Source organism: Anas acuta, chromosome 3, assembly GCF_963932015.1.
Source record: "Anas acuta chromosome 3, bAnaAcu1.1, whole genome shotgun sequence".
Classification (NCBI taxonomy): Eukaryota; Metazoa; Chordata; class Aves; order Anseriformes; family Anatidae; genus Anas; species Anas acuta.
This window is the reverse complement of record NC_088981.1, coordinates 22,535,853-22,560,541: the sequence shown is the minus strand read 5'-3', so window position 1 is coordinate 22,560,541 and position 24,689 is coordinate 22,535,853. Positions and strand designations below refer to the sequence as shown.

At 38.5% G+C, this 24,689-nt stretch overlaps 1 protein-coding gene and 1 long non-coding RNA gene across 6 annotated transcripts in view; one reads left to right on the top strand and one right to left on the bottom strand.

Annotated features, from left to right (window-relative positions):
* Window positions 1-24,689, top strand: part of SUSD4 (sushi domain containing 4) — a 73,570-nt gene that overhangs the window by 41,604 nt on the left and 7,277 nt on the right. For all 4 annotated transcript variants that reach the window (XR_011094582.1, XM_068676083.1, XM_068676084.1 and 1 more), the window contains 3 exons: window positions 1,617-1,829; window positions 10,261-10,440; window positions 13,466-13,654. Coding sequence is in view for 3 of the 4 variants with exons in the window: in XM_068676083.1 (XP_068532184.1) it covers window positions 1,617-1,829; window positions 10,261-10,440; window positions 13,466-13,654 (582 nt within the window). In the remaining variant the exon portion in view is untranslated. The remainder of the gene's footprint in view (window positions 1-1,616; window positions 1,830-10,260; window positions 10,441-13,465; window positions 13,655-24,689) is intronic.
* Window positions 4,622-9,950, bottom strand: LOC137853577 (uncharacterized). Of its 2 annotated transcripts, XR_011094584.1 has the most exons (3): window positions 9,810-9,948; window positions 6,925-6,979; window positions 4,622-5,123 (listed from the first exon to the last, which is right to left on the bottom strand). It is a non-coding gene; the product is annotated as an uncharacterized lncRNA (long non-coding RNA). The 2 variants fall into 2 exon arrangements; XR_011094583.1 differs by lacking the exons at window positions 4,622-5,123; window positions 6,925-6,979 and adding an exon at window positions 8,250-8,501 and having other exon boundaries at window positions 9,810-9,950.

The window sequence follows — 24,689 nt, the reverse complement described above, 5'->3', positions numbered from 1 at the left end:
CTCTATTATTAAGTGTTGTATACAGCATATAATCCTGAACATGATGACTGTTTTTCTCCTTCTTCATCATGCTAGCAAATTACAGAGTCTTGGGCGGTTTGCACTGGAGGTTTTGGTCCATTGGCTGATGAGCAGACATAAAGTTCAGAGATTGGTTTCACTTGGCTATTGCATTGACCTTTCTTTCCTTCTGATAAACTTCACTGGATGGAGGAGTAAAACCAGATAAAAGCAGGTGCTCTGAAAAGAGGGGACAATAATGACAGCTCTTTAGGTGAAGTACCCCAATATAGAAGCGCTGTGGAGGGGTAGAGGCTGGGTGTAGGTGATGGCTCTCTCTGACATGCAGGCATTCAGACTTGGCTCTGGCCATCTCAAGTCTCAGGTCACCTTCTGGAAATCACAGTCTGGTGGGGGCAGTTCAGCACAGTGTCCTTGACCCACATACAAGCAGGTGTGGTATGGAGGGAGACAGGAAAACGCTGTCCCCTCTGGTTGACTTTCCTGAGCCCTTCACTGGACAGCATGATTTAGTCTCAGGAAACAAATTTATTTTGAAAAATAGTCGACTGTAATATATACTCCCTGACTGTACCACACTTCATGCTTATCACCCAAGAAGTAGGTGAGGCTCTCTGATGCCACTATCTTAAAATCAAACCATTAATGCCAAAATGTGATGATTTACAATTTTTCCAAGCATCCCTCCCTTCCTACCAGTATTAATTTCCCCTCTGCTCTTCCTCCTGCTAAGCTATTTTGCTATTTTAGTACACAGTATTTGTTGAGTACTGCACTAAACATTTGTTGATTTGCAGCATAAAAAAGCTTCAGTTTATGCAAATGACATTGAAATGGTTTTGATTAAGTGACAAATAGTCCATTTTATGATTGCAACTGTTGGCTTTTTGTTTGTTATTTTACAGTTATTTTTGTGGCTATAAATGGCTTTACAAGCTCCTTTCTGGCATTAACGCAGCAATACAGAACTCCCATAACACTGTTTTAAGAATTTAGTAGGGTCACCAAACCCACTTCATAGGAGGAACACATATATATGCGACATCACACTGTCTTTTTTTTCCTGTGGTAAATCTCCCAGATAAATCAGAATCTCCCTGTACCTAGCAGTTTATCTTCTGTTTTAGTTACTATGTCTTTGGATGACAGGCTTCATGTCCTTTTCTTTATTTCCTCTTCCTCTCTGCTTCTGACACATTATTATTTTTTCCAGTGACTGTACCAGAACTCCAGAATCCCATAGCCCCCAAGAGTAATTACAGATACATTACTGAGCAATCCCCGCAGGTAGGTTGGGTCAAGTGGTTTATGTTTCTACAGGTCAGCTATCGAGGAGTGTGGTTGACCTTACTTCCTCCATAGCTGCCTAACAAGATGGAATTATTTGTGTCACCCAAGTATTTGTGCAGTAGCTGGAGGCTGGTCCTCTCCCAAGTCTGGAGCACGCAGTACCCAAGTAGGGTTGACAGTCGTCATTAATGGAAAATGTGAGGCCCCCAAGAAGATTAAAAATCAAATGAAAACGCCTAGGATGAGTGTGACTATAGCTGCATGAGGAGTGAAATGAACATAGTTTGTATCTTTGTCTGATATAGGGTTCGATGACCTACATGCTTGTGCTGATCCTGGAGCTCCTGAACATGGATACAAGACACCCAGTGCAGGTGTCTTCTTTGAAAGTGTGGTAGTCCGGTTTCATTGCCAAGAAGGATACAGGCTTAATGGTACTTCAAAAAAACTTTGTGTGAGACACTTTAATGGCTCCCTGAGCTGGAAACCAAGTGATAAACCTGTGTGCCTACAAGAAGGTAAGTCAGTTTTCTTAAAACAATTCACCAGTGTCAGTGCTTCACACTTGTACATGTATCGTGTCCATGTGTCTCTGCACAAGACATAGAATATTGGAATATATTTTATTAGATCATATTTGATACACACTTTAGTTTCCCATACATCCTGTCTGTCCATTGAATTTGTACTGTGGGAGGTTTTGTGTGTGTGTGTGTCTGTGTGTTGAAAGGGACATAAAAGAATCTTAAAAGAAAAAAGAAAAAAAAAAAAGAAAAAAGAAAAAAAAAGATAAAGTTCTACTTTTACAGTAGTTACAAATTGATGCAGAGACAAAAAAACAACAACAACAACAACAACAAAAAACCCTTCCATGATCAGCAAGCTGTTTATAACTATTTGTTAAAGCTGTCCGCATAATATTGCTTTCTGTAATATCTTACTAGGAAAATATAATTAATTTCCAATGCTACTACTCCTTTTAATGAGAAGTTTTAAACAATTGTGTTTTATGGCATGTGCATGATTCAAGTAAGTACATCAAATATGCATGGAATGCAGAAGTTTAAAGTCATTGGAGAAATTTACTTTGAGGTAAATCAGACTGCTCTGGCATAAAAGAACTTATTTTTATTATAGTGTGTTTTGTGTTTTTTTTTTTGAAATTGTATTTGATTTTAAATATTTAGGACATTAAATTACTTTCTTCTTTGAGGAATTTGATAGAAGCAAGACTAATCTGAATATCATAAATACACATTTTGGCCAAAAACACCCCCAAGCAACATGAACGATTTATTTCACCAAGTATATTAAAGCTATAACTTGTTCTTTAGGTTGACTTATTTTGGTCAATAGATCTATGAAAATCAACAGACATGAAAAGCATTACTTAAATTAAGTGTGTATATTTTAGTATTGTGACACCAGCACAATTCACAGAACTATTTGAAGATGTGAAATCATTAGCAATGCCTCACTGATTTCAAGGTGGAGCAAGATAAACTCTATTTTCAGGAGGCCTTCCGTCATTTAAAATAAGATAAATGCTCACACTTCATCCAAAACTAGACACTTATGTGGCTCATAAACACACTTACTATATCAGATTGTGCATCTCTCAGTGTGTACAAAAACTGCAAATACTTGTTTATGGTGATAGGTGGGTAAGTATGAGAACCCAGTGACAGGACAGGGGCATGTGAAGGTACGTTCCACAATAAGAGCAAGCAAGGCCTGGGGAGATGAGGCCAAGGAGATACATAGGAAGGGGTCACCCCTGAACAGTGGTCTGCATGAAAGTGATACATGAAATATTTGAGAGAGTAGACAAAAATAGTTGGTAAGTGGTCCATCGTCTTTCAGGTAGCTGCTCTGTTGGACAAGCAGAGGTCTTGGTAAAATATAGATTCCTGAATGTACTTGAGGCCACAGGCAACAGAGTCATAAGGGACACAGTCTTGAGCTGTCTTGTAGTATGCACTGAGACTACAGGTAATTTGTAGAACATAAAGGCAAGCAGGGCTAATAACACCTGCTCATAGATTGTGTGGGAATGTGCTGTCAGCTTTGAGGGTGATTATAAAAAAAACAAGCCTAAGGGAGATTGAACAGTACAGTTCCTAACTGATGGAGTAGCCATCTGGGGTAGAACCCGATATGGGATACACATGTCAGTGCATCATTCAGGCAGGACACCTCTTCAGTGTGCCTTTGGGGAGCTACAATGCAGTTGTCTTATCAGGAATGCTCCTGGGAACTTCTGGAAAGTATAACAGAAGTATGCTAGGAGAAATCATTGACACAGAGACCATGACACCAGTTAAAAAGCTGGATCTACTTTAAAATGAGATTTAACATCAGAAAAATAGACAAACAGGTTGGTTGGAGAAGGTGCTTGGAGGGAAAAGCTAGGATTTAGGGGAAAGTTGTAGGAGGAAGTCCAAATGACAATATGACTGCTGCTCTCAAGAGGGAACCAGCTGTGCAGTGCAAGCACATCCTGTGGTTAATTGCCCTACTTCCAGGACTGAGTGACTTTCACTTCATTTTCAAAGATGAAATTACATGTGATTTTAAGGAAATTCATAGATCATAGCTGACAGAAATTGCTTTGATAAGAAATAACGGAATAGTAGTCATTTTATCAGGTGATGCTGGCCAAGAAACTGATACTTAGACTTCAGGCACATACATAGATGGGATGAAATCTTGGCAATTGAGTACAATTCACAGAATTATTTGAAGATGTGCTATATCCTATGTCAAAACTAGTGCAACATCCTACCAAAACGTGGGCATGAATTACCTGCCTCACTAATAAAATGCATGCCCATTGAAAATTGTGTCCTCGATTCACGTAGCCACAACTACTATCAGGCTGATAAAAGGAGGAAAATGGTATCAAGGCACAGGTACATAGGAGCTTGAACAGTGTGCCATACCATGGTACAATCCATTAACAAACCACAAAATATAGTGATGGAGTTACTAAAATAGAACCTGTATCAGCCACTGCAGTTGTTACAGTAAGCATTAACACACTTTACTGAATATTCATTGAATATGACCACTTCCCTTTTCCCCCTCAGAACAGTGGAAATCTGTGGAAGAAAATTCAGATCACAATGCCATCAACAGCAAAACTGACACTAATATCAGTGTGATCAAAATTTGATTCAGGTGTTTTTAAAAAAGAAATTGGAAGATGAAGATGTGATGGATGATGTGGCAACAGCTGCTTAAGAGATAATCATTAATTTATAGCACAGAACACTTTAAAACAATTGTAAGCCAAAGCTCTGATCAAGCAAAGTACTTTAGCTAGAGCATAACTGTAATTATGTGATTAGTTATGTTAAAGTTCTGTGCTGAAAATTAGGCATACACAAAAATACTTGTTATTATTGACTGAAGAGGAGCCCCTGATTTAGGAGTTAGTGAAGCAATTGCATAAGTACGTTCCTGATTAACGGTGCTTCTCTCAGGTATTATTAAAACAATCCTAGGGTTTAACACTGGAAAAAAAGAAAAAGAAAAATTAAGATAGAATGAATTCTTATTTCCAATGTACGATATAATCATGGACTCAACAGAAATACTAAGCAGAGGTTCAATGAGCCCTAAGCATTTACTTAAGTGCTTTTAGAGTGACCTTTTTTTGCACTGGGACCAGAATCACGAGGAAGGAGCATGATGTGGAGGTGGTCAGCACAGGAGTGTGGTACATCTGCAGAGCAGCCAAGGAGGAGTTACAATGGTGTTTAATTCTCAGCTATCTAATGATGTGCGTAGAAGTCCTCATTGCAGAAATTCTGTAATGATATAAGAAAAGAAATATGAAATTTGTAGCATCTACTGGTAAAGTAGGAAATTAACATTTTAACATTTTTCATTAGCTATCTTGGGATGAAATAAACTTTATATTATATTTTCCCAGTTAAGGCAGAGATTGATTGCCATGTTTGCTGTGATATACTCTACATGCCTCTGAAGCTATTACAATACATGTACATGTAAATGTCACATACTGCCATCTGATCTTGAACAGCAAAAACACTCCATACTTTGCAGTTCATTTTAAGTCAATCTCGGGAGTTTGCTAAGGGTAGTTACATGTAATTTTATAGTTTTATGTTATGTGCATATAATTGTCTTTATCTGCTTACTAGAACAGTATCACAAAATAATGCTATTTACAAGAGGAAGAAAAACAACCCATTTCAGAATGCAATTTATCTTAAAAGTGCTCGTCATTGAATTAACTTGATTTTATATGTCTGTCATTTTTTGTTAAGTGGCAGGAGATTATAAGTGTCAGTACAAGAGTAAAGTTGCATGAGCCGGTACCCAATAAATGCACTGTCAGAAATCTGCGTGCTTAGAGTTATGTTCTCATGTTGATCTACAGCCTGTTGTGAATGTAACTTCCATCAATTCTAATGTGGCTATACACATAAATGCCAAAGCTCTAAGGTAGGAACTTTGTATTTACTGTTTAAAAGGAATATGTCATGTTGTTCACACTTTAATCTAATCTTCTCCCACTGTGATAATGTGGCTGCTGAGACTGTTGCCCTACTTGGAACAAATGCTTCCTCTTTCCTATGAGATTGAATCTAAATTTTCAGTCTGTGTGGGGACAGCAACTAAACTAAGAGCTGTACCCTGCTCCCCCCCATGCTTCCACAGGCAGACGCCTTCAAGATGTCCTCAGTGCCCCATTTTCCCACTGACAGGGATGATTAACTGGCAGTAAAAGTAGTGGACTAGAGCACGGTTTAGCTACAATTTTTCTGTAGGATCTTTAGCACTCATTTCTCTTTGCCTTTGTCCCTGGATTTGTGAGATTATTTACTAATTTATTTATATATCTCCATCTCTTAACTTTCTTGCCCGGTGTTTTCTGTCAATTCCTAATCCTGGCTACAAATGTCCCATGATTCATGTAACCTGTGCTTACTGCAAGGGCCACTGCTCTTAGGCAAAGCTGCTGTGCGCTGTTGGGATACAAGCAAAGTCAATAAGGAGAAGGCATTGTTTAATATGCACTGAAATACCGTATTTACCATCTGCAGAATGATCATACTAACACAGTACTGCGCATTTAATACTACTGAAAGGAAAGAGACAACCTGAATTTTAAATGTTTGTTTTTAAGAGGGCAGGGTCCAGACAAGCTGTCCCTGCATTCAGTGTTCTTCATGACATTCCTTTCATCCTTTCTCCCCATCCCTCTCCATTCCAGCCTGTCAGTATTGATGCTGGATGTGGTGAAGGCCAATTCAGAGGCCATTCCACGAACACATAGGAGCACTGGACCTCTTTGGATTTGAGTTCACATATAGATTAGTAAAATAAATGGTGCTAAAGCACAGGCAGGGGCGCTGTTTTGCAATTGCACATACTGTTACAGTGTTAGAAATGTCCTGATAAGGTTTTGGCCAACACCCCAAGTGATTCCTATGAGCACCTCCTTGTTTAGCCTGGACCGAGGGTAATTCTGGGAGGGTAAGAATCCACCTGCATAGACTCAAGCCATGCCAAGCCAGCTGGTACCCATGGATAGTTTGTCTATCTCCATTGCATCCAGGTCATGCCTTTCTTCTGGGTTACCTTTATGCTCTAGGTGCTCTTTTGAGGATAGAAGGTGGTCCTCCTTCCCTGTGGGCTGGATAAAACAGCTTTGAGATGATGCACATAAACTGAAGCATTACAACTGTAGCATTTAACAAATTTTACAATTCACACCAAAAAAAAAAAACTCCTGTGACAGGTGGGAACATGGGTCCCTGAAGTCAAGGAGTCCTAATGTACAAAGCAGCATCTTCATCTTTACAAGTCCTACAAGGAGCGGCTGAGGGAGCTGGGGTTGTTTGGTCTGGAGAAGAGGAGGCTCAGGGGAGACATTATTGCTCTCTAACCTGAAAGGAAGCTGTGGGGAGCCGAGGTCAGCCTCTTCTCACAGATAACTAGTGACAGGACTAGAGGAGACGGCCTCAAATTGTGCCAGGGGAGGTTCAGATTGGAAACGAGGAGACATTTCTCCTCAGAAAGAGCAGTCAGGCGTTGGGACGGGTTGTCCAGGGAGGTGGTGGAGTCACCATCCCTGGAGGTGTTCAAGAAAAGGTTGGACGTGGTGCTTAGGACATGGTTTAGTCGGTAGTAAGGGGATGGCTGGACTACATGATCTTGGAGGGCTTTTTCAACCTTAATGATTATGTGATTCTATGATTCATGAAAGTTAGGCCAAGATGATCATTGCAGCTGGCAATGATACAGGGCCTGCCAGCTACCCCTACCCAAGGACTGCTGCCTTTGTGCCTCTGGAAGATAAGAAATGTGTTCTTAGCTAGGGTGTGCACTTGGCTGAGACATTGTAATATTCCCACATTAGATACAAGCAGTTCATGTAAAACTCCCAGAAAATAAGTTGTAGCCATTGCTGTTTGATGCTGGTTAAAGACTGTGTACTCCATTAAATTGTTTAGCAGCCTTCATGGATTTGCTGAACAGTATTTAGAATAAAACAGTTTATTTTCTAGGACAGGACATTTTAAAATTCAGTCACTTATCCTCAGCTTTTCCAAACAGAATTTGTGCCAGCTAATCCAGTTGCTTGCAGAGAGAGGGCAACTGCAATTTATTCCTGGATAAGTGCTAAACAATACAAATTCAGCCAGCAGGAAACCATTTGTTCACAAGACATCAGGAAAAAGAGCTGCAATATTGTCCTATGTTAGTCCTGTGCTTATCTGGGTCTTGTAATAGACCTGTTATCAAAACCCTCCAGGACACATCCTGTTCTCCACCAACATCTGTCTGATTAAAATAGTTCTATCTATAGCTGTTATTTGGAACAATGAGAACGAAGTCACTGTAATAGATCTTTGTTACAGAATCAATTTCCCCCACTTTGAAAGTGAAATCTCAGATGTTACTGCAGTGTATATATACGTCTTTATTTATTTGTGTAGCAACAGAAAGCTGCTGTGCCAAGAGAGTGAGCTGTCCATCGATATTATCTTCTGTTATCTGTCTCAGACCTCCTCCAGAGGGGTTTCACAGCAGGATCTCTATACATCTTATCCCAGCCTTGTAGGCACCCAGGGCAGGATCTGAGGGACAGCATCCAAGGCTTAACATCAGGCATTTCTTACGGGGCATCCTCTGCTGTCTCCTCTGCTGATTAACTTGCCAGAGAGAGAAAAAAATGTCCAGTCTTTGAAGACAATGCCTGCATCCTCAGCCTAGTGCATTTTATAACTTTCTGGTAACGTACACATCCTCCCAGATTTAGGCATGTATAAATGAACACACTATACTACAAGAGAAACAAGGACATTTTTGACTAATACGTCCAGTCTTCAAACTAAAATTTAGTAGGTACAGTGTATTTTAGAAACCATCCCTAAGTAAAGGTACAGTGGAAAATATATTTTAACTGGGGAAGCAACACTCCTCCACGTCATATTAGTAAAATTTTTGATTGAGTCTCATAACAACAACCTACTTTTTGCCTAAATAAATGAAGACATTATGAAGCATATTTGCTTTTGTTAGTTTGCATGTGCTATGCTAAATTACAGTTTATCTTGCTTCAAGCTGTGCTTCTAATCAAACAAAAAAGTTGTTTCTATTGCTTTACTCTGTGCATGCTCACGACTAACTGCTAAAAACAAATTTAAGCTACCTCTACTTCTTTAGAAAGAATTACCAGTGAAAATAGCAGAAACTTTCTCTTTCATGTAAGTCTCAAAGGACTTCTGAAACTTCTTTTTTTTTTAATATATATCACATTCCTAAATGAAGATAATTGCCTCTTGTGGTAGAATTATTTGAAAAAAAATCATAAAACAAGCTTATAATATTTTGATTTCCTTGCTATTATTTGAACCACTGTGGGTTTTGATGCCTGGAAATTTTTATCATCATCTGTGTCATGGATTGGCTGCTGGCAGACATACAGATAATTCTGATTATATTTTCCCAATATTTAATCTTTTCCTCTCTTCTGTTTAATCTCACTTTGCATTTATGAGGAAGATGAATCTGCAGTAACCTGGGCTATTTCTTCATATCCTCTTGGCATATCTCTTTCAGTATTAGCAGAATATTTTTAACTGTGCCTCACCCCTTCCTTCCACTTCCCACAACATATTCCATTTTTAAGTCATCTGGATTTCATTTTATACTTTGGTGTCTTTGGCACTGGCACATAGTTTGAGTTGCAATAGTGTAATGTAATAGATTCATGTATCACAGACAGGTAAGAGAGCCCATGCCTGTATATCAGCAGAGATTTGTAGTTATTTCCCTTTTTGAGAGTATTTTTAAAGCACAAGCACTTGAGTTGGTGCTGAGTGCCTTAAAAATCACACCCTCTAAAGGCATATGAATTTAAGCACATAAAATTACCTGATTTAAAACAGAATCAATGAGATTAACATGAAAACATTCTCATAATGAACTCTGTGGAATGTAATCCCTTCTAGCTGTACCTGATTTTCATTCCGTCTCTCCACTAACAACCGTTTTTCCTTTGTTCCTCTTGCCATATCTGTATTTTATCTCTTCTTTCATCCTGTCCTTGGTGCTGTCAAAGAGTTTGACTTCATATGGACTGTCGTGTAGTCAGACTGTGCTGTGTAATTTACAAACATGATGAATAGAAAGAGAAAATTAAAAACAGTCTTCCTAAACTCTCTTAATTGTGTTTGTTTGAAAACATCTGGGGTAATGATCCATTATTGTAACACAGCAAATTCTAGCATTGTGATATAGACTTTGTAACTGATGGTTAACTAGGGAAAGTATATATTAACTGAAATGCATTTTGTCCAAATGGTTTAAGCAGAGCACTTACATTAACTATTAACTTTTGCTTAAGAGTTTGATTATTGAATAGCTAGACATGTTATTTTAATTAAGTTAATTTCTTTCTTTATGAAGTCACAGATTGCCTTGTTCCACATGTTGAAGATGCAGAGATTCATAACAAGACTTACAGGACTGGAGATAAGTTAATAATCAGCTGTCATGAAGGATTCCAGATCCGTTACCCTGACTTAGACAACATGGTTTCAATTTGTCAAGACGATGGAACTTGGGATAATCTGCCCATTTGCCAAGGTTTTGTACACCAGAACATCCTGTTTTATAGCTCATGCACCTTGTGATAGCTTGCCAATATTTTTTTCATACAGTTGTAAGGATGTCAGTGGTCTTATAAATCCCACTGTACAGTATTTGAACAGCACTGCTTTTAAGATTTTTTGATTTCTCCTCCCCACTGCTCATGGCAGGAGAGAAGATGGCACTTTAAGAACACAACCATACTTGAAGTATTACTTCAGATATTGTTTTTAATTTGATAGTTTAAAGTCTTACACAGGTACATTGCATTTTAAAAATAAATCAAGTTTAAATCAGAATATCAGCAAAAGACCTGATGAGCAACTGACATGTTTGTACAAATTAATTTACGGAAACATTCAAGTTTCTAACTGCAATTTACCTTTGTTTGTCTTGTGCAGTGGGCACAAGTAGAGGAGAGAAGATGCTGGAACCTGTTTGTCTCTCTGAGTTTTCAGCAGAATTGTTAGTCAGATTCACAGTCCATTAAACTGATAGGTATTGACCGAAAACAGAGGGTTTGAACAGGAATGATTTTGGCCAGAAAATCTATTCATAGTTGAACTTGTAGTATTAACAGTTTGAGAACCCAGCTTTGCTTAGACTGAGAAGTGCTGGGATAAGCCAACTTTAGTGAATGAGAGATGAATAACCCTAGTCTGCTATTATTTCACATTTCTGACATGCCTGTCTAAGTACTTTAACCTATTCAAGTTTGGCCAGCTGAACAGCATCAAAAGAATTTAACTGTCTGTGCTAAGGAGAAGACTGGGTTAACAGGAGCTTTCATTTCTATGTGACAGTTCCCAATAGGCACTTAAGGACAATGCTGTCTCTTGCAGCAGGGAAGCTGAAACAATTCTCAGAAGTGATGGTGGCAGGGTGATACACAAAGTTTGGTGTGTCAGCTGGAAGGTGATAGCATTCATGGGTGCCACCCAGAAGTTACAGGAGCTTACTTTTATGTGTGTCCATAGTTAGGACTGTCAGTTTGGGACACATCCACCTATGTCCCATGGTGTTCTTTTAGACTGTGGTACGTGCCTGGAGACATTTAGGCACATTAGTTCTGAAGTATTTTACCAGCAGTGACATAGTGTGTGGCAATAGAAAGAAAGCAAACCATTTTTGAGAGTAGGTTCACCTTACCTCATCTCAGGGGTTGCAGCATCTTCACAGGCCAGTTCACCGTTCCCTAAGACAGACGCTGAAAAATAAGACTTTAGGTAATTAGGGTAGGTTAAGACTCCTCCAGTTAGGTGAGGTGAACACTCATAAGATGGATTTGTAAGTACTGTATTTGCGAAAGGTTCAGGTGGAAATTTCATGATAACCAATATTAACTGGGATAACAGAACTACCCCCTGACTTTTTACTTTCTTCTGTGGCTGTATTTATATATGAAACACAATCAATTGCTGCTACTCAACATTCAATGTCAATTGCTTTTAAAAATAATGGCAGCACTAATAAAAATTACAAAATAATTGCACAAGAACAAAGTGCTTTAGCTACTAGATAGGTACAGAATAGAAGATTTAGGTTCCAATATCTGTCACGTTTTGCCAGATTCTATAATCCTGTTCCAGAATTATTTCCAGAATTTTCTTTTGGCCATATTAAGCACTAAACTATAAAAGTCATTCGTATGCTTGCACTTAGTAGGCTGTTAATTGCATTTACATGGCCATTTGATTAAAACAGGCAGGAGTTTTATGACATTAAGACATTTTTTTTTCTGGTTGAGCAGTGGGAGAGGACTGTAGAGCATATAGGAATCAAGCCACAAACTATTTTTGGCATGAGAGAGTCATGATAATGACTCTGGATAATTAATCTGGAATGATGTGAATTTCTTAGCAAAAATTGTCAAAATGGAGTTTGCAGCACCTGGAGATGTTTGGAGACCTAGGGATTTTCACAAACCCTTAGATCTCTTAAAAATTCCAGTAAATCTTGGTCCTGCACTGCAGAGACCCCAATAAGCATTAAAATTTTGAGCCAATAGGGCAAAACCTGCCCTGATACAGTTCAGAGGACAGCAAACCTGGTCTTGCTTGGGCAGTCAGCATTCCTTCCGTCTGTCCCATTGTAGGTTGCTTATATCATCCTGCTCAGCGGACTGCTTGGTTTGCAGGAATTGACATGTTACGTGTGGGGCATATGTAATCAGGGGTATGAGCAGTTACCAGCAGGCAGAATGCCCAAAGATTTATTTGAGCAGGGAGTAAACTAGTACAAAAGTTGCCGAAAACATTGCTCTGATAGTACAGTGTACTTGAAAAAGCTTTCAAGCTTTTTCTGTTTGCTTTTGCTCTTGACCCTCTTCTTCAATTGACCGTTGCAAGGAAATAACCACATAAAATGCTGCAGAGACTTTTTCTTTATAGATACTAGCTGGGCATCCATCGTAGTGTTAGCATCTTACAAGAGGTTCTCAGACTGATTTTTGTTCCCCCCTCAGACACAAATTATGTGAATTGCTCTGTGTTTATCATGTGACTGCTCATAGTAAGTAACATCGCTTTAGACTTTCTCAAATTGGAACTTCAAAATCATTAATTCTGTCTGAAAATCTTTTACAATTGTGTACACGTTGTCAGAGAAGCGGTTTTAATATTGAAGAAGGTTTACATGACTGCTTTAGGAGGAGGAATAAAACTTGTGGTTTATATAGGTGACAATCTTTATTTATTAAGGATACTAGCACAAAAAGAACAATTGCCATCTGCTAAAGCAGTGAATGTTTGTGCAGCAAAATACTGTAATTTTCAGTAAACCTTTCTTGAATTTGCTGAGACTGAATCCCACACTAGCAAACTGTGGGGGTTAAACAATAAAAGAGTTTGAAACAGGGTAACGAAGCATACATATCTGAGGGAGATTATGCAGCCATGCCATTCACAGAAGAGAATATGAAGGAATTCTTAAATTGAAGGATTATTATTATTATCAGGATGTGTTAAGATGACTAAGATAAGCACCTTATAATAAAAGATACCTCCCTCTTCTTAATTTGCAGGTTGCCTGAGGCCATTGGTTCTTCCTCATAGTTACATTAACATATCTGAGTTCGAGTCCTCCCTCCCAGTAGGAACAGTGGTGTATTACCAATGCTTTCCTGGATATAAACTAGAAGGGGCAGAGTTCCTTGAGTGCATGTATAACCTTATCTGGTCAGATAGCCCACCTAGGTGCCTTGATGTGGAAGGTAAATGTCTTATTGTTTGTTTATCTTGCTTTTAATTTTGCAAAGCAGCATGCTCACTATGACTTTAACGCAGGGCTATGGCTGCACTTCCGTTATATGTCTTCTTTCTGCAGGCTATGCAGAATGTACCTTTTTTTTTTTTTTTTTTTTTCCCCCGCATGCACTCAGTTCTGGCTCACTGCACAGTCAGCTGTTGGGGTTCTCCAGCTAATGGTTCTTCTCTTGGTGTCCTCAGTGCAAGATGGGAAGTTCTTAACAATGGTGGTTGCTTTGCTTTGAAAATGTGAATTCTTTGCAGCTTTTCTAATGAAAATACTGAGGGAATTATGGAACACACATTCATCTACAGGTGGTCAGTGGTTCTATAGGTACAGACAGATTTCCATGTGAAACAAAAAATGTTCCATGCAAACTCTTGGATTGGGCTGTGTCAGCTGCAAACATTATTCAGTGACACATGATGCTGCACACTTGAATATTTGTTGTCTCTCATAGCACTTAACCTTAAGGATTTGCAACCAAAGTGATTGACTTTACTGATTAGGAACATGAGAATTGTGGCCAGAGTGCAATGGATCTTACCAATCCAAAAGGAATAGTCTGTAACTACAGCTGCAGTGCTGGAATGTAGGATATTGTAAGGGTATTTATATTTGCATCCAATACATTTAAAACAAAGACACTGAATGGACTACTCCATACATTAGCAAAACCTTGAGGATTACCTTGTGCCATCTTCATTCTGCACCTCAAATAAAACATCCCAGGAAGTTATCAGAATCCAAATACATCCTCTGCATTTCATGCACCTAAAAAAGGTATATTTTAGCTGTTTCAAGCCTGTAAGGTAGATATCTATAAGTAGAATTTAGCTGAAAGCAGTAATAGGAATATATGTGTGGTGCCTTTGTCAGGGAGCTAAATGCTAAACAACCTGGGAATGCAAAAATTTGCCAACAGCGTCAACAAAGTGATATACTACATAAAAGTAATACAGTGATTCCAAACTAAAAATGCCTTTGCAATTTTGGAATGATACAATGATTTTTTTTGTTTGTTTTCTTTTGTTTGTTTATTTTTTATTTTGATTTAGCATACCATAAAAGATTAAGTGCAGACCAGATCTATGGAATCCATTTTTCAGAGGTTTGCTTGTTGTTGTTTTTTACATCACAGAAGATATGTAACTTGAAGAATTAGAAAGTCCCTTTTAGCCTTGATCAAGCAAATGTAATAGCTTTGATAAATAATGACAACTCTCTAGTTAGGAAGATAAGAGCATTAAAATATAGAAACACCTGCTTATGAAACAGAAAATGCTGTGCCAGTGTGTTACCCTCCTTTAAAACAGGTGAGCATTCCAGCTCTGATCAAAATAGTTTGGAAAATACATCAGTTGAGCCAAGCTAGGTTTCAAGTTTGTGTTCATTACTAATTGCTTGTATGAAAATGTCATAGAGAGGGTCTTTTTTATGGTACCTTAAAATATGAGATAAGAGCTGCTGCCCTGAAAGTCCTACATTTTAAATAATATGTCAGAAGTTGTTACCCCAGTCAACCATGACGAACTGTAATAAGTGGATCTGCGTGTGCCAGCCACTGGGTCAGGGCAACGTGGGATGCCTCTTGAGTTTTGCATTAAATCCAGCCCTCCTTTTATTTATTTTTCTTATTGCTCTCTTTTATTGTTAGAACTGACACTTTTTCTGGTGGTTTCATATGGGGTCCCATCAATGCATGTGTTGAGTGAACCCCAGGAGGCTGAATTCCACATCTGTAAGCATACCACTTGCAAGGACAGGTTCTCCTGAGATAGAGAGCTGCTCCTGGTAGAATAGAGAGCACCATCACTAAAAGGTCACCCCCACCAACTCCACCTGTGAATGATATTTTAGGTAGCCTTCAGCTGGTATGCAGAAAATTTTGACATTAAATCCTTTAAATCAACATTAGATGCTCTTGTTTGAAAGTGTTAAAGTGATTTATGCAAGGAGCTGCAGACTCCAGGAATCTTGCTACAATCTACTACTCTAATTAGAGAACAAAACTCCCTCACCGCATATTTTTTTATTCTGCACCTTGCATACTAATGTCAAGCTCATTTCTCGGCATTACTTTTATGTGTGTTGTATAATCTCACCAAGAAGTATTTTTTAACAGAGGAAATCTGCAAATATCAAATTAATTAAATTTATTTCTTTCCAGGATCAATTCAAAATTTATCCTAATAAATTTTCCTTTTCAGTATTTTAATATGGTAATGATTAAAAGTAAACGGTTGTTAGGAAGCTACAGTAAAACATTTTAGAGTTTTTATTCTGCTGTAAGCAGAATTTTTCTTTTTCATTTATATATATTCTATAAACCTTTACAGAGGGAATGTCTTAAATGTATGTGCAATTGCACAAACGCTATCTGTCAATCTTTTGAAATTTTGTCTCTTTTTGAAGCCAAATTAATTCTGAATGAAGAGCTTCCACACCATTTAAACGCATGGTTATACCAGGGACCGCTTGGATTACTTTCAACTTTGTGTCAAGTAGCTGTCTCTCTAAAGCAGTTGTATGTATGCATTGGGGTTTGCTACAGTGATCTGGCAGCATCTATATGCTTCACATATAGAGTCAAAATAAATGAAGATTGGAAGGAACAATCAGTTCATCTCATCCATCCTTTCACTCCTAACATGCTTTCTAACAGTCAGCCCAGTCTTGTTCTCAGTATCAGCAAAAACAGAGCTTCCACAAACTCTTGTGAGAGGCTATGTCATACTCAGGAAAATTTTGATGATAGGGAAGAAGACATTTCTGCATAAAAATTGTGCTACCTGGTGCTGACATGCAGCCAACATTGCAATGTTGTGCAGTGGCTTCTCAGAAACAGCTGTTGGACCTGATCAGGAAAGTTGTTATAGCTCAGGCAAATAAGGGTGCCGCTAGCTCAGATTGCCAAGTATTTACTGTTATGAGATCCTGTTCTTAAATGTTTGTAACTTTGCCAAATTTAAACATTCAGATTGATTTTTGAGTGTCTGCCTCAGGCTGAATCATTTGGGAAGCTTCAGTTGAAATGGTTCAGCTATCTCTGAGAATGATGTTAGAGGAAATTGTGTTGTTTTACTGGATTGTTACAGTCATTTAAGGGATAAGCTGAAACATCTTAACATCGAATTTTCTACTACTTTTATTCCTTGATTTATGTCTTCAACTTTTTTTATATCCCCCCCTCCTTTTTTTTTTTTTTTTATTTCATTACTATGCAGAAGTTTTGTAAATATTCTTTTGTACCTAAACTTGTTAGACAATTCTAAGGATACATGAAAATCAAAGGAAAATGCTAATTTCTTAGTATGATTTTTGAAATGCCAGTTTGGGGTTAATGATCCATCTGTAGAAATTAATAGAAGTTATTGATTGCCTTCTGTATAATCAGATATGTAAAAGATTGGGAGGAAAAAGGACCTTAAATTGAAGATTTTGCCATATGTAGTATAAAAACTTCCTGAAGAATTAAATGGCTTCCCAAAACATCGGAGAGCAAGCACCTGAAAACATACTGGTAGGGAATTCCGTGAAATGAAATGGACAGCCAACTGCTAGTTTCTTCTCCCTGGTAACCAATGACAGGATGCACGGGAAGAGCACAAAGCTGCACCAAGGGAGGTTCACGAGGAAAAGGTTCTTACTGTGAGAGTGGTCAAACACTGGAAAAGGCTTCTTAATGAGGTAATTGATGTCCTATGCCTGTCAGAGTTCAAAAGGCAATTGGATAATGCCCTCCTTAACAAGCTTTAACTTTTGGTTAGCCCTGAGGTGGTCAGGCAGGTGGACTTGATGATGTTTGAAGATCCCGTCCAACTCAACTCAGCACAACTCAACTCAACTCAACTATTCTGTTTTGTTCTGTTCCGTTCTATAATATTAAGATATTAGGGTAAGTATATACTGAGATCCTATTCTATGCTTACAACTATTGAGCATGCAGGCAGAAGGGAGAATTAAGTAAATATTGCAAAATACATCATCTAAGTTAACTGAGTTGATATTAACACAAGACATAATAGCCTTGCTTTTAACAGTACTGACCACAGTGGAGTTTTAGAATATACTCAGTGCCTAGAGAAATAGTTCTCACAACTCAGAAATGATAAGCAACAGTAAATGCTCAAATAGCAGCAACAATGCCTATAAGCACTGTTACTTGGGCAATGCCTTTGCATTGGTGACTCCTTTAGTACAATAGCCAAAGACTGAAATAGGCTGATGGTCTTTCACTCTGGGGTCTTATGAGTCATATAAAGCAGGTGTGATGTATTTACACAGTTTTATTGAAAAAAAGACATTCAATAATTCTAAGGGTCGTTGACTGTAGGTTGTTGTTTGTTCATCACCCAAGGCTGTACAAATGGTACGTATGTCCAGATATCTTGTGCAAGCGTGGAAGTTGAACACTTTACAGAGCTGCTCATAGATGTCTTGGAATGTCTATTTTTATTTATTTATTTATTTCTGTTGGAGGATTCTGACTTTCATCTGTAGATCTTTATCCACAGCTGAAGAAGTGAGGAGATGAACTAAAACCAGAAAGAGCACAGTGACATGAAATATTCACCAGACAAGTCATATTGTTCTATGGTTGTACTGCTTAATAATCATCAGATCACTTAATTGCAGCACATGCATTGTAATGTAAAGTAGAAAGAAAACTAGAACATATTTGAAGACAGAATGATACACGAAAGTGGACATTTTACAGCTCTTGTTGGGGGTGGGATGAAGGGATTGAGAGTTTAGAGAACAGTCTCCAAGTTGAAAATGTTGTATGAGAATGATAAATACTATTATATTACTACTCTTTTTTTTTTTTTTTCATTGCAGAAATCTTCTTTGATCTTCGTTGTGATTGAAATAGATACATTCCACACTAGTCTTAGTTTTTCAAGTAAACAACAGAAGAACAATTAATCTGTTTCTTTTATGTCTTCTGTTTCTGCCTGATGCATAGGAGTGTCAAAGTAAATCGTTATTATACCTTCACGGGTACCCTAGTGTACCTTTCAGAAACTCCTTAGCATTTCCAGAATCAGCCAGACATCCAGACTCTTTTATAGAGCCATAATTTCTGCTCTGAATTTCCATGTTAGCTGCCAGATGCACTTAGTATTTTATCCAGAGTGCTTTAAATATGCTGAGGATTAGGTAAGGGAAAGCAGACAAAATTTATCCCTGAGGGCTGTTTTATAATATTAATCTTTAACTTTATATGGCAAGGCTCCTCAGAAGAGAAAAACACACTGCATTGTCTAGCTTGAAATCAAATCTCTCTGTGCTTTATGGACAAGTTCATTAAATTTGGCTACATAGTGCAGTCACAGGACATCTTCCACAAAAAATGGGAAGTGTAGCTATAGACTCTAGAAAATCTACTTGCAGTGTAGGTTTGTTCACTTTCAGAGACAAGAACAAACATTTAAATAGAAGTAATTTCACCAGTGGATAACTTGATAACTACACATAAATAACAGAAACTAATATTCTTTCATACCTCCTTAGACTTGTAAGTTGGTTTTGTGGCTTTATCATCCAGTTCCCCTCACTCCTTTTTTGTTTTTTTTTTTCTTAGCATGATTCCAAGGGGGATAGAGCCTTGTGATTTTCCTTTTCCCAGGAGGTACATTTTGACTTCTTCAGCCTTCAGCCAAGCCTTAGGATATGGCTTTTTTATCCCAGCAAGTGCAGCTGGATTTGGTATTCCTTCTTTCCATCAATATCTAATGATGGGTGTAGGTGACACCAGGCAGGCTCAAGGGATTGTTTCTTATAAACAAAGAAGAAAAATAAATTAAAGAGAGTTATAATAGGATAACCCTGGTTTATTCAGCTTACAGTGAACGCTGGCTTCTTCAGACGTCTCTGATGGCTGTTTTTACCTGTCTGGGCTTCTTAGACAACTTCCCAACAGTTCTGTCTCCCTGTTCCACCTCCATTCTACTGCTGAGTACTTTGACCTTTTTTTTTCTCTGACCTTTTCCAGGTTTGGGGTTATCCTGTGACAACTGTCAAATACCCAAGCCTGGCTTATTTTGCAGCTCTCTGATTCCTTCCTGTTAGGTGTCTGTGCAGTCCCCAATTAAACTCAATGAATGCAGTCAGCCCATAAGCATCCCAATCACAAGTTGATATACAATAGGCATAGTTTATTATAACCATCAGATGCAGTAAAAGCACTGACCTGAGAAGAAAAGAAGAATGGTCTTTCCACTATCTAACTAAAGTTTTCATTTCTGAATATTTCTTTAACAGGAATCCAGCCTCCACATTTATCTTTGTTTCTTTTTTAATGTAGTTGTTAATGATAGGTCACTGGAGTACAGTACCTGGCTGCAGCTGGAGCTCAGGCAATCAGACACCTTAATGGCATCAATTCTATACAAAAATAGTTGCAAGCAATTGGCTCCACATTCAGAAATGAGGCCAAATATTCAGCATCTGCTTCTCAAAGTCTTAAAAAGACCATTACTGATCATAAAGTCAAGCACTCACGGGAAAAGGAAGAAACAAAACAAGGACTGAGAGATGAAGAAAGTTAAAATGATCTGCTGTAAATGAGACCATGGTGTTCCAAGCACTCCTATGTGAATCATTAATATAAATATTTCCCTGAAGATAATTATGGGTGTCTTGCTAAAAGAACCCCTAGCTCTCCATTGCGGCAAGCTCATAATCAATGTTTGCAGTTTAAACAAAAAATCACATTTTTGAAATTACAATTTACAGGTGAAAGCTCATGTGGGATGTGTTTCATCTCATACATACTGTGAAATGCATTTGAAAATAAAGGCTTTTGCATTAAGATCAATGGTTTACTGCCAGTTATGCTATGAATGGCAGGATTGTTGAGGGTGAGGGTGAGTTCGGTCTGATACTCATGTAGGAGCTCAGCTGACTGCAACTGTGAAATGGTCTCCGTAACTCCAAGTAATAAACAAGCTCTATGTGTAAGTGATTGTAAATCACCTTCTGTTTCCTTTCGGGAATCAGTTAATGCTAAACTATTGTTAAGATAGGCTTGGAATAAGTTTTATAATGCTTCATTTAGGCTCTTACAGCTGGTGCCAGTGATAGAGATTCTCAGCAAGATGGTGTTTGTCAGAACTAGACCAGAGAAACAGATTTTCACTAAAATCTTAATTATTCAACTCATTTCACACTTTGTAGAAGGTGAAAAGTGCTTCCTACTGTGTGCACATTGAAAGATTACTCTTGTAATTTTAGTGGGTACCAAATTAAAGCATGGTTGTCTAGGAGTGAGAGCAAGCAGTCTGGGAGTCATGAGACCCAAGGTACAGCTGTCAGTGGCTTACTGAATGGTCTGTAAGGAGTTGCTTAACTGCAACTGTCTTTTCAGAGGAAAAAAATGTAGGTGGCACTGTGAAGGTTAAGTAACTGGAGATGGAGAAGAATTTGGAAATTATTGGCTAAGAATACAGTATTTTGAATAATCCTTGCTGTAGGCTTTCAATAAATAAATTTACTGGAAAATTCAGGGTTCAAAATAATAATCTCGTATCTTTATTCCTTTATATTATGTCTACTGTTGAGCTTAGTAGGAGTGACTTTATATACTTAGTTGTTTTCACCATTATTTCTGTTTTGGTAGTACTGTTCATGCTGTTGATTTGCTGTGGGAATAATCAAGAAAATTCCTCAAAACATGTCTTTACTTTCAAAATGCAAATTCAGTGGCCACAATTTTTTTCTCACTTACTCCAGTACAGCTATAATGTGCACTGACTCTCCCTTCACAGGACAGGAATTGTTGAGTTATGTAAGAAAGGCTTCTTGGATGAGTATTTTATTCTGAAGGTCTGAAGGGTAATGATATTGAAATAACCAAGGAACTGAGTTTTATTGTCACAGTGTTTACAAAGAAGGAAAAGGAACAAACATAACCTTCATCTTCCATGTTACTGTAAAAAAATAAAATAAAATAAAAAATAATATTTTTCAAAGCCTACATACACACGGATGTGATTGTACAATGGCAATATAGGAAAAAAGATCCTTACTAGGCCATCCTGGATGGGAAGTCAGGTTTGCCGGTATGCACACTGCTGCATTTTCTTGCCATAAATGATGGCTCGAAGTAAAGAGTGGTTGGAAATGTAACTGAATATACATATTCAATATACCAGAACTGAATTATGGATTGTAGCAGTTCTGACATGAAAATACCATTTTGTGAAAAACAATTCTATCTCCCAACTGCACTCTCCCATCTGGTGATCAAGCACAGCACCATCAGCTGGCCAGCTGGTCTCTTGGCTGCATGCAGGGCAAGGATGAGAGGGCTGAAAGGCATCCAGCTTGGGGAGAAATATATATAGGTCCCTCAGTGGCTTTTTCAGGGAATTAAGAGCTTATGTTTTGGGGTAAGAGAGAGCCTTTACTGAGTGCCCTGCTCTTGCTTAGCACATACACGGAGCTAAGGATGCCCCATGCACTGCAGCGGGATATGTCTACCTCAACTGAGTACACTGCAGACAGTTACATGAAGGTAAAATTGCCAAGGTAGAACAGTAGTAGTGATGACTGAAGGCTTATGGGCGTTTCCTTCACAAGAAAATTGAATGTGGTTAGGAGGTGAATTTGTAACAGAAGAGAAACTCCCCCGGGTTTTCCAGGAATATTCACCTTCCAGAAGGTGTTCACCTTCCTTGAATGCAGGCAGGCTGGGACTATACTGTCAAGAAGAGACTTGCAGTACCCAGAGGACAGGTGCCCAGATTTCTGATGTTACTTAGTTTTGTGACACATAGAAGAATGACAAATAAGGATCAGGAGAACCCTTGTTCTCTTCCAGCTTGTTTACAAACTAGATGGTGTGTCCACCGTAGGCAAGCCTGAGCTTTCTGTACCTCTCTGATTACTATCTGGCAATATACAGCATTGTTTCCCCTCTGCATTGTAATCTGCAGTTTTTCATCTGTGTCTCCCTCATCATGAAGTTTCATCTTAATCTTTTATCATTCTTTGCATAATAAGCAGGGATTCATGGTGTGTTTGGAAGAAGCTTTATTTTTGATTAGTTGCAAACGTCTCTAACACTGTCCATCCCTGTGTGCAACACAAAACGGCTGGCCTCACACTGATTTTTCAGTTAAACCAGCTAACCTAGTAACCAGAATCCTACATGAAAGGCTAGAGAAAAAATGTACTATACAAAAATTCAAAGCTGGAAAATCAGATTCTTGCTTATTTGTGAGCATACGTGCCCTGTATTTCACAACTTTATTACATTTATTGTTTGGCTTGTGTTTGGCTCATGGCTAGGCAAAACCTGAATAATTTACATCCAGCTTATTTTGAGCAAAGACTAAACCTACTGGCCAGAATGCCAATGAACTGACTGGCCAAAAAATAAAATTTGGAGCACTGTAAATATCTGCAACTCCACTTCCATCTCTCTACCACTGGCTTTTAAAAAGTGACATGACATCTTTATTTTGTGCCATCAGTGTTAACTGAGACTATGCTAATGCCAGAAATTCTTCCCTCCTACAGTCCCAACGTCAGCAGTGCAGAATTACTGCAGTATCCTCTGGGCAGTGTTTAAAAAGCTTCTTAACCGTAATGGGTAGAAAAAATGACTTGGTGAACTCCATTTATTGTTCTAATGTGTGAGTGCTCACTGCCTATATCCCCCTGGCAGGGGCCCTGGTTGGAAACACCAGGGGGGAAAGAGCCACCTTTGCCTTTTGTTGGGCTTTCCCTTGCAGAGAATGTCACAGATATTTCTGCTGTCCCTGGGACATGAGCACAGCTGCAGATACTCAGTGTGGGTTTCAGTTCAGTTTGTGTGGTTTGGGACAGCAGTTACTGGGGATCACACCAGCAAGCATAGAGGGCACGGTGGTGGCTTGATGTTACTCACTGAGCGTTTTTGTACCAAAAGTGCAGGAATCATTATTTTTTTTCGGAAAAGCTGAGGAACCTTAATTTCTGCACCATTTAGCCTGCCATTCAAAATGCTTTATTTGTCAATAAACAGCAGACATTCATGGACATTGCTACAGTCTGGTGGCTGAAAAAACACAGTAGATGCTTTGGCAAAGCCTGATTGCTGCCCTGGGTTGTGAAAGCTGTAGCTCAGAAAGCAAAGCCTGTGGCCTTGACACCTCATGAAAGGGAGAGCTACCTGCAGGCACACACTAAGGTGGGAAGTATTCTGTTGTCTTTTGTTCCAAAAAAAATAAATCTGTAAGCCTGAAGTAGGTCTGCTTCTCCAAGGCAGCATGTGACTGTGAAACATAAGGACTGAATTGAAACCCAGGTTTTAAGCTCTTCCTCAGAGTACTAAACTTTCATTAAAATCAGACGGAGAAGAAAGCCCATAGCTGATCTCACAGGAGAGACCTGAGCTCCAACTGTTCCTAAGAGCAGGAGGAGATGGCTGTCAGATCAAATCAGGAATTCCTTAATTTGGCTTCCTTGAGCAATGGTAGTCCAGAGCATCCCAGAAGGGATTTATTTGTGATATAAACACATTTGTTCTTTCTTTTTGATTAATGATTCTACATTTTGGCTAAGAATGCTGTGCTGTAAAGTCCCTGTAAGTCCCCTTACTGTCTGTGGCCAATAAAGATGCAGAGATCCTGATCATGAGCTGCAAAATGCCCAGCAGGCACTACCTGACTTATGTCTGTACCTCAGACATGCTCCAAAGGTTCATATTATCTGTCTGAAAATGCTACTGGATTATTTATGCTGGATATTAGTAGTAGTAGTACATTAAAGACTTAAAAGCTTTATAATGTTAAAAAGATGCTGAACTCTGTTGGTAATAAAGATTTGGTGTCACATTTAAGAACAGCATGAAGGATTTTTTTTAAGAACTTCCTGAAGTAGAATTCACTTATCTCTATGATTATTTATTGTCCATACTCCATTCAGCTTTGACAGTGAAAATTTACTTGTCAAGCACACTTTTATTTTAGTCTGTTTGTGGTTATTTTCATTCTGTGAGTTTGATGCAT